We start from the raw sequence: 21,448 nt of genomic DNA, 5'->3' as shown, positions 1-21,448 counted from the left end.
TTCTTTTTGTTTTTAGTGTGGCTTGCATTTTTGTGTTGGCCTTGGTCACTCCTGACGCTATTGCACCAGTTTGTCTTTGAACACCAAAACTTGTAAATACAATAAACCTTTGGTGTCAACTTTATTGTTTGGTTATTTATTTCATTACTTATTTGTACTGCTGTAACACTCAAACCCCATGTTACGGCCTCCCAGCCTAGACAGGGTCATAACAATATTGTGTATGGGAAAATATGGTTTACTGTCTGCAACCGTACCTACAATAAAGTGGCCAGTGAAAAAATAAGTACTAGAGCTAATTTTGCACACAACAAAGCCATAGATTTCCACTGAGAGCTCAATATGTTCAAAAGTGGACAAAATGACTCTTGTCTGATTTGTGAGGTTGGAAAATTCTCAATTGTGTATTTCTTTTTAAATAAATAAGAAAGACTACCAAAAGAGTTACCACTGAGCAAATGCTTTATAAAGAAATCACAAAACCTACAACACATACATGCAACTGACACTGACAGTCCAGTCAGAAACTGGCAGTTTGTTTAGCTGGACCATCTTTTGGTGATGTTGAGGTGATGTAGGTGATCACTTATATACTTGTGTTCTGGAAACTTGGCCTGCCTCTCAGCTTTAATCTTCATCCAAGTATGCTGTCGCCGTACGGCTGCATGTCCATACTCCTGTTCCTGGTTTATGTATGGTCGGCTAATCCAGTACTCATTTTCTGCCTCACGCTCCAGTTTATGCAGCATGTTCCTCTTCATCTGCCAGGTGACTGCACGTGGACGACGGTGCTTCCCTATCCACTGCTTGCCTGGAATCCCCTTTCGGAACAGTGCTAAAGTCAGGAACATGCTGGATCTGACTGCAGGGTACAGCAGAAAAAAACAGTTCTTTGAATAATTGACAAGCTAAACCATTAGGCTATTATTACAATTTATTATACGATCATTACAGTGTCTATCACTTGACAATATTTACCATAGAATTAAGTACAGAACAGAACAATTTGTATATAAAAATGAGCTATATCCAAGTATTTGTAATTCAATCTATTAATTGATTTCTGCAAAATTTTCACAAGTGTTAGAAGTAAAACTCTAAGTTCTCAAGTCTTCTCTGGTATGTTGCTGGTTTATGAGCGTAGTTCATATTCCTATGTAAACAAATTTGTAAAATGTGTAAACAGTGACAGTTTGCAGTCAGAAGCAGGATTACTAAATTAATACTTGTCACCTCAAAGGTAAAACTATCGTACCAACCAAAGTAACTATGCGTCATCTCAACATTTTTACCGGTCATTTCATCTTACACTCAACTTACTACTGTAGCTAGGTAACATTATTAATGTTCAACCTCTGCATGTCATGCGGCTCTCATTGGGCTTTGTCTCAATAGATAAGTATTTTATAAGACACATGCTAGTTAGCTAGCGTTAGCTAGCTAATGCAAACGTTCAAGATAGAAATATGCAGCGTGGTACAAATAACTAGCTCTAGCTACATTAGGTTAAGCCGCAATGGCCTTAACTAAAACCCGTACTCTACTGAGAACGGACGACTAACAGGCTACATAGCTATTTTTCCCTTTTAAACAAATATTTAGCTATAATAAAAAAGCAGGACGAGATGTAGCTAGTTAGCTAGCCATTGCTGTCAAATATCTTGACCTTGACCACTAGCTAACTTTACCACATTAACCGTATCACCGCATTTAACTAGTTAATAAACTTAATTTCAAGACGCATAGCTACTTAACCATATGTTCAAGTAGGTACTATAGCTATATAGCTATGCATCGCTCTAGACACTTAGCTTGCTACCTAGCGTCTGGTGGACTTTTCACCATGTTAAATATAACAACGCATCAGTGCGACAAAGTGCTACATTAGCTTGAGGGTGGTATAGTTAACTAGTTAGCTAGCTAGCTAATGTTAATGGTTTTAAAGAGCGTTTGATAGCGTTTTCCTAACCTTTTTTCAGTATCTTAACCTCTATATGCCAGACCTTTTCTCCAGTTGCGCCAATATTCATCTAAACTAGTATTGAGCAGTCTCATAGTGAACTACAAATCCCCTAGAAACGAGTACTCAACAGTCCCATAATGAACTACAAATCTCTCGAACCTTGCAAGCAACTTGACATGAATCACATTTCTGCGTCCTCTACTGGCCGGAGGAAGAGTACTCTCGAGGAGCAGGGAGGAAGAAGATGACAGCCAGAAAGTCTGGGTCTCGATTAGAGACTGAAATAGAGCGCTGTCGGTCAGAGGGACAGTGGGACAAAATACCAGAACTTGTGCGACAGCTTTCTGCCAAGCTAATCTCGAACGGTCAGTAATGTAGGACTATAAATAATAGTTTATTTTCATGTCCTAGCTAGCGGCTAGCACATTAGCATCTTCACCTAGTGTTTGTGGCCTGTATAGCTAGCCCATTTTGGTATACACGGTATTATTAGAGGTTTAGCCAGCAATATCGAAGCATTATTTGTAGCTAATGTTGAATGTTTTGTATACCTAATTTCTGTAACACTAGTTAGCTAGAAAAAACTGCAAGTTGTCTAGCTAGGTAACAAGCTAGCTAGCTAGCTATGTTTTCTGCCTCTGCACTTCCTGTTTAACATTTGATTTCTTGCTGATCTTTTCTAAAAGATCACGTTTTAGGGCGTTATATCTAAGACTCATCTGGTCCTGCTCACAAACATCATGTGGGTTTAGCAGTATTTGACAATGGATTGCAGTCACTCGTTTGCCGTTGTCACGGTTAGCCAGCTTTTTCTGTTTTATGCTATTCTGTTTGCAACTTGCACTGGTTTGGTTTATCTTAATATAACAATGCTCTACAGCTGACCAGAAACACCAGTCCATAATTCATACTGACAGCACTTGTCTAGCTACTCATTCTGTACTTCTTTTATCCCTAGAAACTCGTTGATTTTATACATTTCCTATTTTTCAAATGGGTATAAAACCTGATATGGAGCCTTTCCAGCTATGCCTGTGTAGTTTGTGTATACATCTTATGGCAGTAAGTTATATATCCATTTTATGGCAATACTATTATCTGTCCCTCATATACTATCTTCCACCCCCCCCCCACCTGACATTTAAATCTATTATAAAATTCATTACTGAACCAAAGCCATCAAACTTGTTATAAAATTATGTAATCATCAGAAGATTACATTTCTATTGGTTTTAAGCAGAGGTCAAGGGAAGAAAGACTCCTAGAACAGGCATCCTCTCTCTCTACTCAATTAGTGCCTGGTGTGTGTAGGGTGTGTCACAGGTAGAGCAGCAATATACCATTGAATTTCACAAGAGGTGATGTGGAATTACAATCACATTCATATTGAGCACTGTGTGTGTGTGTGTGTGTGTGTGTGTGCGCGCGCGCGCACGAGTGCGTGTGCTGGGAACCATGCAGTCCAAGGCAGTATGTATCCCTTACTAAGTGAAAAATACAAAAATAAATGGTCATATTTATGGACATCTATCCATACATTCAGATCTATTGTATTTAAATGTTCTGATATTGGATCAGCACAGAAAATTGGTATGATATCATGCCATGTCGAAATTGAGGCTCATGTTCACACAAGCGGTGCAGATAGAGTGGCATGAGAAACAAATAGAAATACAGCTATTGTGTCAACGATGTTCTTTATTTTTATTGAACACCAGGAATTTTTTGGTTGTCGAAACAAATAAAAGCAGAGGCCATTATTGGATGCTTTAAGGTTGGGTGACCACATGGCCTCTTCTTCCTGGACATGTTCTCTTTTTGTGAACTCAGAAGGTGTCTGGCTGGGATTTCTGAAATGTCTGGGATTTGGCTTTCTTTTCATGTTGACATTTGCTTTCTACAGTTGCTATACACTGTGGGGCTGTCTTTGAGTTGTTTGACCATTTTGGTAGGCCCAGCCTTCTCGCATGCTACAGCTGGATGATCATGTACACACTCTTCATGAAACCATCGCTTGGATTACTTTGCAGCACGTGTGTTTGGCTGCTTTGCAGAAGTGCATGGCTAGAGGGGACACATGAAGTTTATCTTCTATATGATCCTTTGTATGGCACCTTTAACAAAAAATGCCCAAACACCGCTGAGAATGATACACTGAGGGTTGGGCTCGTATTTTTGCAATGTCAGTTATCAAATCAAATTTATTAATATAACGCTTTTTACAACAGATGATGTCACAAAGCAGCTTTACAAATGTCAGTTTCCAAGCCCCCAGTGAGCAAGCCAAGGGTGACAATTGCAAGGAAAAATGCCCTAGAGCATGAAGAAGAACTCTTGAGAGGAACCAAGAAAATAAGCAATTAATGTCTAGTCTGGTCCTGATGGTGTGCACGTGTCCGAAACCCTTCCCACATGAGAATTTCCATAAAGGGCAATGGAGAAGTAGTTGGTTGAGTTGGAGGTGTGGTGGGCTATAGCAGGGGACATCGGGGGTGGTGGGAGTAGCCATTGCTGCTGAGACGGGTTGAGGCTCAGTAACGTCATGACATCAGGGGTAGATGTACCTCGGCAGAAAGAGAGAATAGATTATTAGGCATGTCTAGGTATGAGGGTGTGTAAATTAGGGAATTATAATGTGCAATGATGGATTCTAGCAGATCTAACTATGGCAGCATAGCTAAAAGGAAAGAGCCAGAAAAACCACAGGCATGAGTGTACCCCTGGAACATCAGCAGTCTGCTGCTGTCAGTCAACAAGCTTGAGTGACAAAAGAGAGTGACGGCATCATAGCATCCCATTTTGTCTGTGTATAGCATGCAAGTAACAAAATAATTTGACCTAAATCAGGTCTCCTCACATTCCACAATCTATATTCTGGTTAAATTACTTTTTAGATTTAAGTGTAATAAAACATGTTTTTCAAATGAAAAACAAATTTGACAGAATTATAAATGTGTGGAAATTTGTGTTAGACTAGTTTACTACATCTGCCTTGTTAAAATGGCATTTTCCTTGTCTGAAAAAGATTGATCTTCAGGAAAGTATACCTGGATACATGAGAAATACTGACAAACTGTCTAGCCAACTTTTTTTCTTTTATGCTATGACCCATGAAAATATGTGTATTATTTTTTTTTTTTACTTCATACTAATTGGTCCAGTGAGTAAATCTAATAGGGAAATACTAACAAATGTATTTTTCATTTGAATAATATCTATACTGTGTGAAATGAAGAATACCATTTCAAAATATTCAGTATTGATATTTATATATTTATTTATATATATATATATATATATATATATATATATATATATATATATATATATATATATATATATATATAATATACTTTTTTTTGCAAAGTTAGTCAGATATATTTATTTATAGCACTTTTAAAAATGCATGTTGTCACAAAGCAGCTTTACAAATATTTGGGTCCAGATCCCTAATGAGCAAGCCTATGGCGACAGTGGCAAGGAAAAACCTTGGGACTCCATCCTCCATTGGGCAACCTAGCTAGTAACCAGTCCATGTTTTATGTTATTTTTAGTCCAAGTAGCCACTTCAGTGTAGATGTGGAGTCTCAGTCACTCCAATGTGTCTAGGGTGGGTGGGCCTAGATGGTGGCATCAGTTCATCTACAGGTGGGACAGAGACATTTTAGTAGCATGCAAGTAAAACAGGAAGATGTAGGTTCCATCTGCAAAGAGGAACATCTCATGGACATTCCATATACAGTAGATGTGCCAGGTTTATTTGTAGCAGCATAACTAAAATGGAGGGCCAGAGGATGACCACAGTCCTAAGGACCCCCTGAGACATTGAATTCCACTCATTTTATCATCATTAATCTGACAGAATGCATGAAGTGGCTGGCCAACAGCATCAACATCTTTGACCATGTGTCCCAGGTCATCCCAGGCTTTGTACTTTGATATACAGAAGGGTAACTAAAAGCTTGAGTTAATAAGTCTTTATTCTAGATTTAAAAAGTAGGAGTGAGTCTCAAATTAAAGCTGAAAGGCTGTTCCATAACTGAAGGGTTTTATAGGAGAAGGCTCTACCCCCAGTTGTAATCTTAATAATTCCAGGGACTAAGAGGGACAAAATTTAACTGGGAGCCAGTGCGGAGCTGAAGAACAGGACTGGTATGGGAGAGTTTTCTAGCCCTTGTTAGGACTCTGGGAGTAGCATTCTGATTTTACTGACTTTTTAGAGCATTCAATTAGAATTACATCCAGTTATAGAATTGCATCCATTTACAGTAATCCAATCTTGAGATAAGTGTGGACCAATTTCTCTGCATCTGATGAGGAACAATGTCTCAGTTTAGCAATGTTACATAAATGGAAAAAAGGTAGTTTTCGTAACATTGGACGTGTGAAATAAGCGATCAATAGCAGTCAGTAGTGACACCTGTGTTTTTTACAATAGTTTTGGGTGTTCCTGAAAAGCCCAGATCAAGTTGATCTTGAACTGCAAAAATTCTCTTGCCATATTCCCTCTGCCTGGGTCTACGTTGGCATTGGAATAGGGTTCTGTGTTGGCAGTTGAAGGAGTAGCATAACGGCTGTGATGTTTTATTGGATGCTAAATCTTACTCCGCTTTTGTTACAGATGACCTGGGGGAACTTCTGTTGGGTGAAGCCAAACTTCAACAGTACCTGAAGGAGAACCCCATCAAGCAGGGCACCAGCCCTAAGGTCCCACGACCTCGGCTAGCCGAGGTACGCAAACATCTCAGTGCCGCCCTGGACTTGAAGGTAAGTGGGGAAACCTTTTTTTCTATTTTGACATCAGCATGTTATTAAAACACTTAGGATGTGTTCATACTTGTAGTACAGTGCCCTTGGTCTGGACCAAACAAGAAAATGATACATTGTTATATTTTAGGACTGGTAGTGTTCTCACCCACAAATTTACAATCAGACCAAAATAAGTAAGAAAAAAAAGTTATGTATACCTGGTGGTATTTGGTGGTAAAATGGATAGGAGTCAAAACAGGACCAGATATTCCTCTGATGCATATACCAAACAATGTATGCTGCAAAGAGAAGATGTGAGTTTCCAATGCCTGTACTACTGTAATGGAAATTTTTAATTTTTTTGCCAATGCACTCTGTTCTGTCATGGTGTATTTAGTGTCACATGTTGTGATATCCTGTGTTTGGTTCATTTGGATGCCTTTGGTTCATATATTGTTCATACTTCAAACAATCTGCACCACAATTTGCTTAGAAACAGACCAAGACCTACCTGCTCAGGAGGTGTTGGTCCACTTATTTGGGTTGCACCTGAATTTGAAAGAAAGCGATCACGTTTACTGTAATGAACTACGCTAACAGAGCAACTGCACCACGGTTGTTTTTTTTTATCCATCCCAAGCTACCAAATCTGAACACAGCCTTAGTGTTTTGTTTTGTTTTTTTCTATAAAATTAACAATTATCATAGAGCTACATGAGTGGCCACTTTTAATTGTGAAGAGTAGTGTGTGCTCTATGAATAGTAAAGGGTAGTGTGTGTTCTATGAAGCTATGTATTTCTGTGCTCAGCCGGACTACATGCAGGAGGCAAGTCTGCTGATGGCTAAGCTGTGCTATGTGGAGGGGGACTACATGGAGGCTCTGAGCCATTACACACGCATCAACCTGGACGACATACAGCTGGTCGGGGCACCAGTCTACCGGCTGTCAATGATCGCAGAAGCTTATGCCACCAAAGGTGAGTACAACTACCATTGCTAGTCATGTGCTGTGATTTCCATGCAAGCCATATACCAGCATATGGGAACTTGGTGAGGTATCCATAAAAGACTCCCAGTGACTTTCACAAAAACGAGAGAAAGCATTGGGCACTGGTGTGATTGAATTTTTCACCATGGTTGCAGCTTATCACTTTCTTGGCTCCTTTATTTGTTAGATTAGCAGGTAACACACTAACTGACTAATTGAGTCTCAGATTAAGTACTTAGCCGACTTTTGTGGGCTGGTTAGGGTTCACAAACTTGGAGAGCAGTGTAAAGCACTGTCTCTCCTCTGTCTCTTTTTGTGTTTAGAATATAATGTGGCTTATGTGCTGTTTGTGTTATTAGATGGGTTCACCATCAGCAACTTTATTTATTTATTTTTTTAGTAGTATATTGTAACACCCAATGGGCACATATACACATCTATGCAATTTATACTGTTGTAGCAAAAGCACATAATTTTATGAATTATTGAAAAGGGACAATACCCTAAAACATTGGTGATGTACCTTATACTTATTAATGTTATGTCTCATTTCTATAGTTCATATTTTGTGCAGTAGAACTTTACCATGATGCAAAACTACATTTTTGACTATCTTGACGGAATAGTAGAAAACAAACAGAAACGAAAACAAATTTAAGATGGACTAACACACTAGATATAAGATGAACATAAAATAAGACACTATGATAAGTATGTAATTATTCTCGCTAGAGGTTCTAACTTCTTTTCTTGATCCAGCTTTCCCCATGTTAACCACCTAAAAACTACTTATTCTCACCCTTTGTTCTTGAGGGTTGATGTTTATAACCCTTACTCGGGGAAGGGGATACCTCGTTCTCAGGTTTGCTCATGCCTCTTTGTCTCAATCTTTGGTGGCTAAAAATAAAAAAAGAATTTTAACACAAAAAAGAAAGAGGGGAATAAAGCAAATATTTGGTTATGAGACCAATGTCTTTTATACTATAACAAGTAGGGTCAGTTACCTTAATTCACCTGAGCTAATTGGTCCACATATTTAGATGTAGAGTGCAGATGTCCAAATATAAAAGCACACAATTATATGTAATAAAGTAGTTACATTGTCCAAGAAACACACAGGTTAAAAGCAGAGTTGGTTACTGAGAGAGATAAAGGAGCATAGAAGGGAGATATAGAGAAAGGTAGAAAGCATGATTACTACACATACATGTTACTGTACTAGTATTAATAATTCAAATAATCTTCCCATTATTATTTAGTAATTTATTTAGTAATTTAGTAATTATTTAGTGACTACCTCATCAGAAGTATTTGTGATGAGGAGGTAGTCACTAAATAATACATGTATAAAGGTTAATATGCAAACACTAGAATAATATGGTTAATGCATAACTTGACATAAGAAAAGTTAACATTAAATAGAGAGAGAGGGTGTCATAACAGCTCAGTGAGGATAGTTAGACTTCATCTCAAATTGACCTTGTTGAGCCTGTTATAGTTACTGAAGGGCACTATGGATCCATTGTCCATACAATCCGCCAGAAATACATCTATTGTTTTTTGTTTTCCTTTTAACAAGGTTAAGATTATATTCTGTAGATGATCATGGTCTCGTTGCAATGCTCGTGATGAGACATTTCACAAGGGAAGCATCAAATTCCAGTATTCCTTCAGGAATATGGTATTTATAAGTTTCTTGATCTAAGTATTCCAGGTTGTGAAGTCATCCCTAAATTCCACATGAGATGTTTGACTTTGTTGCCCCACAGTCCGGGGCTGGGGTTGTAAAGTTTGGACCATGTGTCCTTCCTTATAGTGTGGTATGGAGACCTAATAAGGGAAGGGTGTAAGAATCTGCAATTTATGGTGGAGTGTTATTTTTTCAGATGTGGGATTATTAATGGAGTAATACCAAATTCATGGTTGACAGACAACATTCAATATTACCCTGCTTGTTCATAGTCAATAAACATGGACATTGTAGAAAGCATAGCACTTACACATGTAGTGCTTTGTACAATATCCACTGACTGGGTGAAAAATAGTATCTGTACATGCTCCTTACAATGTAGAAATGTACACATTATCACTAGTGTTGAATGAGATTAGTTGTCTTTGCTTTCCTGCAGTGATGTGTAAAGAAAAATCTTTAGTGATTTCTTTAATCACTTAATCATAATCTCTTGGATGGGATTTGGTGTACATTAAAGAAAACATTGTGTTTTAAACAGCATATGTAAGAGTGTACATGTAGAGACCAGTGAAGTGGTCATTGCTGCTTTGACTGCTTCATTACTATTTTTACCCTACTGTTGAGTTACATGCAGTGCCTGGACTCTATTTTTGTTTGTTTGTTTTCCTTTGCTTCCATTCATATTCATGATTTGAAATCCTTAACCTTTTAACCCCATACTCAGTTACTACATCTCTAGAAATACAGATATGGAGGCTCGCAGAAGCTCTCACAGTAAAATGTTGACATTGGGCTCCATGTTTTCTTTAGGTGAGTCTGTGTCATGTGAGCTTGTGTATGGCAGAGGCCTTACTGTTTACATCCAATTGAGATGTTGATTCTTCTGGTCTGCAGTACACAGGACTATAAAGTGTGAGGACACAGAACAGTGTAGGTAGAGTGAAGAAGAGGCAGAAAATACAGTTATACAATAATGCAGAAATACAATAATACAGAAATACAGTAAAATCCACAAAATGAAGCATAAAGTACAGTGATGCATGGGGCACTCCAGCAAGTAATAGTAACGTGGTGCATGTTTGGTGCTGCTTGTGTGTCATCTAACTGTACAAGGTCACTGCACTAAATAATATAAGAAAAGAGAGAATGGAAACAGAATGGCCTTTATAGAGTCTTGGACTTCAGGCCACTAGCAATCTACAAATGATGGGGCAGAACCTTCGACAGATGCATTTTGCCAAAAATGAACAGCAGTATTGGACCACCTACTGTTGCCGATAAACTCTTTTCTGCTCTTTTTTCTGAAGTTCTTTTTCTTCTGCTTTCTTGGCCAAAGGACTTTGCCTGGAGAAGCTGCCTGCTGCCTCACCCTCCATGTCCAACCGCACAGTGGATCGTGATCAGGAGATCATCACTTGCTATGAGAAGTCTGGAGATATTGCTCTTCTCTACCTCCAGGAAATGGAAAAGGTATTTTCTGCCTCCTACTTTTTATTTAATTAGTGCAGCCCTTTATTAGTCAGCAAACTGTTCTGTGAAAATCCAACTGTCTGTAATTCAGTATGGATTTCTGCACAGAGTCAGACATGGCTGTAGGCTTTTAGTCTGGACCTTGTGGTTAAAGATCTTTAAAACATTTGAATTTTTAAAACTTGAATTTGTGTGTCATCTGAGATCTTTAAACTGGCAGAAACAGAGTGGGGGCGGACATCCCCTCCATCAGCTGCAGGATTGGGGATGTGTCTGTAGCCTAATTTTGATGTTTTGGTGGTGATGGAAAGACTCCAGGTCCAGGTGGGTGTCCGAGGGCAGCGGAGTGAAAACTGTTGTGGAGTCTGGCAGTGGTGGCATGGATGACTTCCTGAAAGCAGTAGGGTGAAGAGACTGCGAGAACTTGTTGGATATGGTATATCTTGGCACAGAAAAGGAATACATGGATAGATAGCTCTGTTTAGAATGCACTGGACTGTGTGTGTGTGCGCGCACATGAAATTTTTATATATATATATATATATATATAAACAAACTAAAACGGCTTATATACAAAGATCTCAAAGGTAGTACAGATAGAGATGAGGTCTCCCTCAGACATTGACACCCCTCTGCTAAATAGTCAACAAACCTGTGTGAATGTGTGAAGCAGTGGGGTGACAGATAAAAACAATCTGAAAAAAACCCCCTTAATATTCTGTATTCCTGAATATCAAGATCCATACCATTTTATTTAACAGTAAATTAACTTCCAAAACCTTGACTCAACAAGTTAGATTTAAAAACTGGGAATGCCTGAGGACCAAATACTGACTAGATGATTATTCCAAAGCTTGGGGAATTTGTATATGAGACGACCCAATACACAAGCGTCTCTCAACACAGACAGACCCTTATTAGCAAGACAAAACACGAACAAAAAACGGTGCGGCACTTGCATGAAACCAACCAGTGCAGCATGATAAACACAATATCAAACACGAGTATACAGGCAGTGAAGCAAGAATTTGCACATAAATGTTAAATCTTATACTAACATGAACATGAACATTAACCGACAACCCTCTCTACAGACATAGGGGTTTAAATACATACATCAGTGACGTGTGAACAAGGCGCAGGTGTCTCATGACTAGGGGTGTGTGTTTACAAACAAAAGGGCAGTCACAGGCAAAACAATCAATAAACACGATTCCCACAGCACATGGCAGGCCATACCACGTGATGTGTGGGAAGGGGAGCATACCGTTACAGTATAAACACGCTCTTCTCCCTCCTTTCATAATTCTAGGTACTAGTGCTCTAAATAGACATGACTGTTCATAATAGGAAATGAGTTCATTCAGCTTCTGAGGAGCAAGAAGTTTACATATCAGTAATAAAATGTAATCATTACAAATTTAATGGGCAGCCAGTACCGATAATACCGGATTACTAGAGTATGATCTTTTTGGTTCTTATAAGGACCCCAGCTGCTATTAATGTTTGTTATTTTCAACATGAGGGTGAGAAGCAAATTACAGTCCTACAACATACAATCGATGATATATGAGTTTAATTAAGCACCCCTGAACTTGATCTTCTCTAATTTCAAATGATGCATGATGACTTAGGAACATGAAACATAGGAAGAGAGTCCTAGATTCTTCCAGTTAAACAACATAAGATAACAAGGTAGCAAGCAGGCAAAGGCCACAGCGTTCTAAACATTTATGGGCCGTATTTTCTATCTTAACACGGAAAATGGCAACTGGATCAATTACTGTATCATAAACCTTCCTCAGGACTCAGAACCAAGTTTCTAGAAACCACGTATCAGGGACATGACCAGAATATGGTGCTAATTTGCATGGTCCCATGACAGATGAGTTACTCAAGCCAAAATGCTTCCTAAATTGTGAACAAACTTTAAATATGAGTCATCACAGGATTATACCTTGGTTAAGTTATAAGCAGAGATTGGTAAGGCAGAAGCAGCAAGCCCAGGAAGATTATGGAATTCTGAAGTAACCCATTTTGGCACCATAAACAAATTCTTCTCCACTCTCACACAAAAGATGATCTAGATGCCCAGTAATATTGATGAAGATAAGGAAAGGCCAACCCACCTTCCCTCCTGTACCTTTTCTATTAATGTATGGTGGTTTATGGTTCTAGATAAACTCTGAGAAATTGTCGATTAAAGCAAACTGCTTTTTTTGTGTTAAAAATTTAGATATTTTTGAATAGATTCAAAAATTAGATATAGAATATAATTGATATAAAATTATATTAATATGCCCTACCATAGATAATGGTTAGATCCACCAGCACTCTACGTTACAATTTTCTGTCTCAAAAAGAGTCAAGCAAGCCTCAGTGGCTTTCAAATTTTAATATCTAGAGCTTTACATAATAATCAAGAAATGCCTTATTAATATGCAGAGGTTCAGAGATGACGTTAATTCGTGATATTCACCACGGGGCAAATGATGATGAGCCAAAGGTTTGCCTGGTTTATCACCATTTTCACAGATTAATATTTATAGATTTGATTAATAGTGCAAAACTTTGAGCTTTGAGAAGTAGCTACTCTGCCTCAGGTGTGGAGGTCAGGTCAAATTCAAAATTTTTTTTTTTAATGTTTTTGGTAGAGCTTTGAGGTAGCGGTTATACATCTTTTATGCTTTGTGAATGTTCCTTTAGTCTGGTTGTATTCTCCTTTTTCCTGTTTGATCCATAACTGATAATTTGGCCACATAAATATGTACAAAAGTATTCTTTTAGCACTTCCCAGTGAGGCCTTTGTGATGTAGCTATAACATTGGTTGATCATTGGAAGATCTTAACCTGACTGTTGATTATAACTCAATAGATTTTGACTGAGAAAAGAAGGGAGTTTAACTGCTGGGGTCTAAAACTGATGTAGGCTGATCTGGAAAAATCAGTTTTATGGAAAGAACAGCGAGGTCTGGTAGATATGCCATGGTATGAATTGATGAATTAATTGATCAATCAATGAATTGATATGGAGAATAAAACTGACATCAATTTAAAAAAAAATCTGTCATCTGTTTAAAAAAAATCATATGAAAAATCATAATCATACTTTTTGAGAAAAGTATGATGTACAAATAAAAAGAAGGATTAGGATCTGGTTTGGGTAAATTTTAAATCTCCAAGGATCATACAGACCTAGCTGTCATTTAAAATTGTTAAGGCTGAAGCTATTTTTGATGCATGAAGAGGTTCTGAAATGCAGTTATGAAGGAACGAGTATTTACATTTAGTACAAGACAAGAAATGGTAATCAACTTTTCCTCATCCCAATTCGCCACAAAAGTGCTTGTCATGGTCATGGGCTTATTCAACTGCTGACCAGTGACAATAACACAGCTTCCATTCAGGTCTGCAATTATTTTAGTAGCTTTGAAAATGTTTTTATTGCCATGCCTCTTGATTTGGCCTCATTTCTGGAATGAAAAGTTTCTTACCCAGTTTGCATGGATTTTATTAATAGAACATAGTTTGAAGATGTGTTTCTTGTAGGAATGCCATTAAGCTGTTAAAGATGAGTTGAAATTTGACCATTTGCACATTATTTGCCCCCTTCATATTCCATGATATAAAAGTGACTTTTCTGTTGTTGCTCTTATTCATAGACAAATGCTTGTAAAGTTATAGAATACTAAAAATTCAGCGCTATCTGTAAAGAGACCGTAGAAAGCGTAAGAGCTAAAGGGCGATAGGTGTAAAAGTGTTGGGTGTAAGAGGTATAATGGTGTTGGAGCGTAAAGATGATCCAGTAAGCTAACAACAAAATGTCATAGCCCATCAGCCCCCTCCAGCATATCCCCACCCCCACCCTTACTCAAACTGAGTACAACAAAACCAGATTTGCTCCTTGAATATGGAGACATGTATTAATATACCTATGAGTAACAATCATGTAGAATAAAATCAAGTATGTCATCTTATATCAAGATGTCTGTAGCTAGTATTTGATTTGGAAAAGGCTACATTGGTCCTTTAGTTGAACAAAAAGGTAGCTAATCGGCCATATTACCAGGCTATTATACGTATTTGGCCAAGTCAATCCGAGGTGGCACATGGCAACTTAAATGCCTTTATCACCAGTGCTAATGACAGCATCTGAACACTCTTATTCTTGATCAGTGGGCGAAGTGGTAATTGTAGTAGATAGTACATAGTGAGCCACAAAATCAGAGGCTTCATAGGGAGATCTGAACTCCCTGATTCTGTCCATTAAAGGTAAAGCATAGCATAGCCGGGCATATGGGGGGGAATTTCACACCAGCCTAGTGATGCCTTTTCACTGGGTTGAATTTGGATCTCCCATATGCACCAGATCAGGATTGAGATATGGAAAGAAATTAATTGTACTTCCTTTGTAGGCAAGTTCCCAAGCACATTCATTTGAAAACATTGTAGGGGTTTCACCTACTAATTATTTACAATACATAAGATGTAATATGCATCAATTATTAATCAGTCTGAAATATCCAAATTTAACTAGAGTGTAACATTCATGACGATTCCTGAGGGGTTTTAAGTGATTTCTTTCATTATATTGGCAACAACCACAATCTGAATATAAAGACAGACAACTTGGTGAGAATAAGTGATACATTTATTAACATAACTACTCAATCACAAATGACAATCTGTATATTTACAGTGAATAGATCTAGAGAAGCTGGGGGGGGGGGCAAAGCAAATAAAATGGTGTTTAAACAGCAGAGCAACGTGGCTGTATAAGTTCTGCTGGCTTCTTCTAACGTGGTCATATAATAAAGGATATTGGTGCTGGTTTTACTAACGAAACAATAAGGTCAATGTGCCTGAGCCTAGGGAAGCGACATGATGACGTGTTGTTAGTTAGAGATATCAAGAGATCGCATGCAAAGAGGAGAAAATCTTAATATTGGAACATCCATTGTGTACAATCTCAACAAAATGGGTTGAATACCAAGCACAAATACATTCAAGATAGTACTAGGTTCTTAATTAAACTTTACCATTGACCCTTTTAATAAACTATGCCCAGATGTTCTCCCGTGCTGATGATTTGGATTATCCAAGCTTGACGTCGTCGCTGAAATCCACTAGAAGTAGGAGGAAATTTCCATCACTGGGTGTTGATAAAACATGATGTCGTCCATGTGTGCTGGGAATAGTCTTTCTGGCACTAAAATCCAGGAATATAGGTTAAGTTTCGTCCGCTGGTTAACAAGAGGCAATTGACTGCCTTTGCAAGCTTGCTTGAGGTAATTCGGCAAATCTGTTGCAGCGGTAACCTTGATCACACATTAGTTTAGTTTCCACCGTTACTTGGAGTAATTAAATTTAAGAAATACAGTTTTCAGCTGTTTGCTGTTAACTGTCCATGCTGAGTGACGAAAGAACCTGAGAGAGATGACGGAGCCTCTCTTTCAGGGCTAACTTTGGAGTAAAAAAACAACGAAATTCTGTTGGTCAAGGTATTTTAAAACACCTGAATTCCACGTGCTTTTAGACACACCTCTGACGCAGGATTGCTCTATGCGTTGCTGATGGTGCTGCCACCTGCTGGATTGGTATGGTACCTACAAAGTGATTAAGGAGCGTTATGCTTTTAACTTATGAGAATTGCATCATCATCTCGGGATTCCTAGTTTGGCAATATTTGATATGCCCTTTGACCCATAAAATAGGAAGTAAGGTCATAAATAATTATCTGCTATTCACAATTTACATTCTAAGGGAGTCTTTTGTGCTTATTGTTTACATTTTTTGAAAGCATTAGCTGTGTTTACAGTACAGAGGATACTTTTTTAAAGAAGCAATAAGTCATTGTTGATAAAAAGTCATTGTTGATAAAAGATTCTTATAAATATTTTGTCAGACCTCCTCTTGGCTTAGCTGATCATGACTGTATATGCTTATCCCCATCTTGTGTATCAGTGTTGAAAAAAATTGAAATTTCTTTTTGTAAAGAAATTGTAACCCCAGTGAGAAAAATTTCCCTAACAATGAACCAGTAAAGACATGGAGATCGATTTTAGGCGTGTGGATTTTCATCCTACAATAATCAACAGCATCACCATGGAAAGCGTTAATAGCTACCTTGTTACAGTAATTGATGTTGTGTTTCAGTTACAGCACAAGATCTTCAAGAAATGTCAGCAAAGATTTTTTGAGGACGGTTTCAGGTGTTTCAAGTTTCTGACTATTTTGTAGTCTTTTGAGTCAGTTTTGACATTTGACATTTTAGTGAGTCAGTTTTTGACATTTGCTAGTTCAGACACTTGAATATCAAGAGTAAGAATCTTCTCATTAGTATTGCTAAATCTAGATGTAAAATTATGGGATGTCAGCAAGTGTCCTTATTACAATTATTTCAGATCCTTAATGCTGAATTAGTTACTCTATCAAAACAGTACCACTGTCTGATTGAAAAACTACTCGTGTAGGCTCTTGCTGCAGACTGCCAAAGAGATGTTGTGACAGATTTAAAATCTCTTATCCCTAGTGCATCTGTGTTGTTGAGGAACAAGTGAATGTATTGCATTGTTTTAGAATCTGTTTGTATGTTTGATGACAAATCAATGTAAATCAAATTTCTCCTCGAGAGATTATAATAGACTGAACTGAACTGTACCCTCTGTGTGTAGGCTCATATAAAGCCAGGTATTCTTCTAACCTACCCACATTTCTGTAAGAGATGTTCAGTAATGAAATTTAAAATGACCACTTTAGATGCATCTTGGATCAAACTTGGTATCATTACAAATGGATTAAATTAGTTTTATATGGATTATGTTGGTTGTATAGACTTTGCGAAGTATTTGAAGTTTTGATTGATTGGTGGAATTGATGCAGTCTCATCAATGTACCCTATGTGGTGTCTCAGTGCAGCTAGAAGATGCAGTCTGTGAAGCCAGCCTGTCTGCTACCTGGCCTTCAAACTCAAAAGACCAGGCTTGCACTTGAAGGTAGCCAAATGATAAGACCTACATAAATTTTTGAGCACCGCATTGACATCCATGCAAAATGTAGCAGCCATAACCTGCGGATTTCCTCACCTTGTGGCAGTGGGATGATTTGGGTCGGAGCATGGTACTACATCATATGGGCCACAGATGAACATCCTTAGCCCCTACATGGATAATTTATGTTTATGGCTAACCTATGGTTAGCTAATACTTTCAGATTCTTTTCGTTATGTCCAGCATCTGTTGTGTCTTACGGCTGTTATATCCAGCACCCTGCTTACTAGTATATAGCTAACTGCTGCTGGTGACCCTAAAGTAGAGCTGCTTTCACCTGCTATAAATTAGTCACCCATTACTACAGCTTTCAGCAGGCCTTCTCACTGGGTGCAGCTCTGTGTAAGGCAAGCCTGTTTTAACCAAAGAACTGGATCTGGTGATGGAATGGGTAAGCCATAGCATTTGGCACTGGCTTTGCAACTATGCCCAGTGTTATCAGAGCTGAGGGTGTACTCACACACCCACACAGACCCATGCACCTACACACACACACACACACACACACACACACACACACACACACACACACACACACACACACACACGCTCTCTCGCTCTCGCTCTCTCTGGAATATGAGCTTTTGACAGTAAATCTGACAACTTGCCCTGCTTACTATATCTTGATGGACACCTCTACAATAATCTTCCACATCAAACAAGTAACTTTCTCACAAAAATATTGTTACTGTCACAAGTGACCACATTGCAGCTAAATATATAAAATATATAACTATATAAAAAGCTGTCTGTCATACTGATATAGTGATGCAATGGTGTCAGCTGATTTGAGTCTCTACAAAATGCTGTAAAAGTGCGAACAAATAATATCTCTGATGTAAGTTTGTGTAACATTTCAAAATAGTATGCGCTATAACAAAAAAAAAATAAACAGAACATACAAAGAACAATTTAGAAAATTAAATACACAGATGGAAGAACAAAACGGACAGCTGGAAAATTACACAAATACATGCTGCAAATACATATATCTATTAATCCATGTGTTGTGGATTCGTTTATATAGCTTACATTCCTTTTTCACTGCCACAGAGGTTATAACCACCACAATTAGTATAGGTAGTAAAGCTGATCTAATACACCCATTTCTTTTTCTGCAGTCATCCTTTATTCTTTATTTTTCATCCCTGAATCCTCCCATAGGAATCCATTCCTTCAGTTTTTCGGTTCAAGCCAATACATTTGCTACACTGACTGATTTGAACTACTAGGCCCATCAACCTCATGCACCTCATGATGATGACACTTGTCTATCCACCCCTTCTTTACTTTCATTCATCCCTGCCTCCTCCCATAGGAACCTATTGATTTTGATGCTCACAAACTTTACTTTGATATTCACAGACATTCCATTCTAGCTTGCATACAGAACCTTACATCAATATAAGTATTGCAAATGTCAGTATTGGTTAACAAATTATATATTGTGCAGCCCTAGGCTCAAAACTCTCCATGATGTTCCTGATTCCATCCCCATTGCCACAGAAAGCGTGAAAGGCTTCGATGTCTATAGTGTCTATGGTGCATTGTGTGTATCTGATATCAGTCTTCTAAAGGGTGGTGGTCTCTGTTTTGCGTGCACCCACAGGCTCTCAGTGCTGGAATACAGAACCGCAGTCCCAAACCTGGACCTGTCTCACAGGAACAGGAGCTTGGATACTTCCTGGAGACTGGGCTTCAGAGGGCTCACATTATCCACTTTAAAAATGGGTGAGTGTGTGTGAGAATGATTGCACGTCAAACTCTGAGCTCGACAGTCCATTGGCAGGGATGCTTTCCAACACGAGAGCCTGAATATTCCAAACTGCATCCATCAATATGCTCACCCTTGCAGCCATTCATATGGAAGCACATGTACACTCACAAAAGCACAAATCAAAGACACAAACATACATAAATGTATACATCGATGCAGAGGTGAGTTACAGTAGGTGCCAGACGGTGGATGCTTGGCATACAGTTGGATCAAGGGGTTGTATACATTGTGTGTGTGTGTGTGTGTGTGTGCGCGCGCGCGTGCGTGCGTGCGTGCCTGAAGTGATCCCTAACTGTGTGTTTTCTGATTGCCAATCTCTTCTTACTGCACTGTGCCAGTGTTTGTATGATGATATATTCATATTCCTCCACTTTCGTCATGTAGAATAGAGCTGTTTTGAACGTCACTGCTCAGCTGTATACAGTTTCAGTGTAAATTTTTTCCCCAACTTGCCCAGTCAGGTAAATGACTAGAAAGTTCCTGAACCAAACTTCTTCTGTCCTGAGCAAATCTTTGTATTATAAAGTATTATTCACACATAACCAAGCACACACAAGCTACTATATTCAAGGCTATTAATTCTTAAAAGAAGTGTATATTTTCACAATATATTTCACTTAACTTTTCTTCTTGTAAATAAGCAAAGGTTTCATAACAAACCTGTTGTCATAAAGGTATCTCAAAGATTTCTATTTCTATTCTATTGTAAACACATTCAAATTAAAGCTATCAATAATAACGTTAGCATTTGCATGCACAAGATAGCAGATATTGGCTTACCTTCTGCAAGCTGTGTTGGTACAGCACTGGCTACCAGGTCTATTTTTTATTTGAAGGTCTCATGTTGATAGTTGGTGAAAGGTCTTTCTCTTTTAACCGTGTGATGTGCTTTTGTGAGTAACTTGGTCAACTTGGAATTTGCTTCACTGTTCGTCCATCGTGTGCAGATATCCAGTGGTCCAGTTTTTGTCACTGCTATACACACAATATGATGGAGAGAATTTTCCTGAATCCTGTTTTGTAGTTCTAACAAAAAGAACCGCTTTTATCTGCCTTGTTAGGATATTCCCTACATACTTTGCAGAACATCTCAAGTACAGAGTGGTCAAAACCTGATCCATGAAAGCTGAGTTTTCCTTGAGGGAATAAAGGTGCGGAGCTTCATATTGACGTTTCGCTAACGCTGACATTTTCCTGCGTGCTATCAAATCTTTCTCCATTATGTAACTGTACAGACTTTCTGTTTGAATGGACATGATTGCTAACATGAAAGCACAGTTTCTTTATTGATCTGCCATGAAAAAGATTACAATGTCAAAACTCTGTACACAGTTACTCAGTATACCCCCTCACCCCCTGCCACTGCCATGGCCCACTCTGAGAAACCGGGTTAAACTGTAACTTCAAGCAATGATTCAGCATAGTGTGTATACTGTGTGCATGTTCTTGTTTGATATGGTTCAGTACTGCTTCCTAGGGTGTTTTATAAAGATTTTTCTCACACATGCACAGACACACACAACCACACAGCACGCACCCACAGCACACACCACCACACTACCGCCAGTGTGTTAAAGTATTCATCTTGTGAATGTGTGCTGGTGTGAGATGTTATGTTAGATTGCACACAGTAACACAAACCTGCACTCACTGCAGTTCCTTAGACTGGTACTAGCATGCCCACATTTGCACAAATGTTCTAGGACACTAATAGCACAAATGTTTTGGCTTTTACATTTTCTATAATTAACACACGCA

General features: G+C 38.4%; 2 protein-coding genes across 3 annotated transcripts in view; one reads left to right on the top strand and one right to left on the bottom strand.

Annotated features, from left to right (window-relative positions):
• Positions 1–444: 444 nt before the first annotated feature.
• On the bottom strand, positions 445–2,096 carry mrpl57 (mitochondrial ribosomal protein L57). Of its 2 annotated transcripts, none has more exons than XM_027020115.2 (2): positions 1,970–2,096; positions 445–862 (listed from the first exon to the last, which is right to left on the bottom strand). In XM_027020115.2, exons 1-2 carry the CDS (start codon positions 2,028–2,030, stop codon positions 540–542), a joined length of 384 nt encoding a protein of 127 aa, XP_026875916.2. In that variant the 5' UTR covers positions 2,031–2,096; the 3' UTR covers positions 445–539. The 2 variants fall into 2 exon arrangements, with proteins under 2 accessions (XP_026875916.2, XP_026875917.2); XM_027020116.2 differs by having other exon boundaries at positions 445–858; positions 1,970–2,057.
• A 45-nt stretch (positions 2,097–2,141) lies between these two features.
• ttc7b (tetratricopeptide repeat domain 7B) overlaps positions 2,142–21,448 on the top strand; it is a 47,155-nt gene continuing 27,848 nt past the window's right edge. Inside the window, exons 1-5 of the mRNA XM_035532649.1 lie at positions 2,142–2,328; positions 6,585–6,730; positions 7,522–7,690; positions 10,731–10,864; positions 19,523–19,644. Coding sequence (XP_035388542.1) covers positions 2,208–2,328; positions 6,585–6,730; positions 7,522–7,690; positions 10,731–10,864; positions 19,523–19,644 — 692 coding nt within the window. The 5' untranslated portion in view covers positions 2,142–2,207. The remainder of the gene's footprint in view (positions 2,329–6,584; positions 6,731–7,521; positions 7,691–10,730; positions 10,865–19,522; positions 19,645–21,448) is intronic.

This window comes from Electrophorus electricus, chromosome 13, assembly GCF_013358815.1.
Source record: "Electrophorus electricus isolate fEleEle1 chromosome 13, fEleEle1.pri, whole genome shotgun sequence".
Classification (NCBI taxonomy): Eukaryota; Metazoa; Chordata; class Actinopteri; order Gymnotiformes; family Gymnotidae; genus Electrophorus; species Electrophorus electricus.
This window is presented reverse-complemented; position numbering and strand designations above follow the sequence as displayed.

Bases quoted from the DNA above. Each gene is read 5' to 3' on its own strand.
- mrpl57 (XM_027020115.2), bottom strand. From the start codon at position 2,030: ATGAATATTGGCGCAACTGGAGAAAAGGTCTGGCATATAGAGGTTAAG. The intron at 863-1,969 runs GTTAGGAAAACG...TGTACCCTGCAG, and splicing joins GGTTAAGATACTGAAAAAAG to TCAGATCCAGCATGTTCCTG.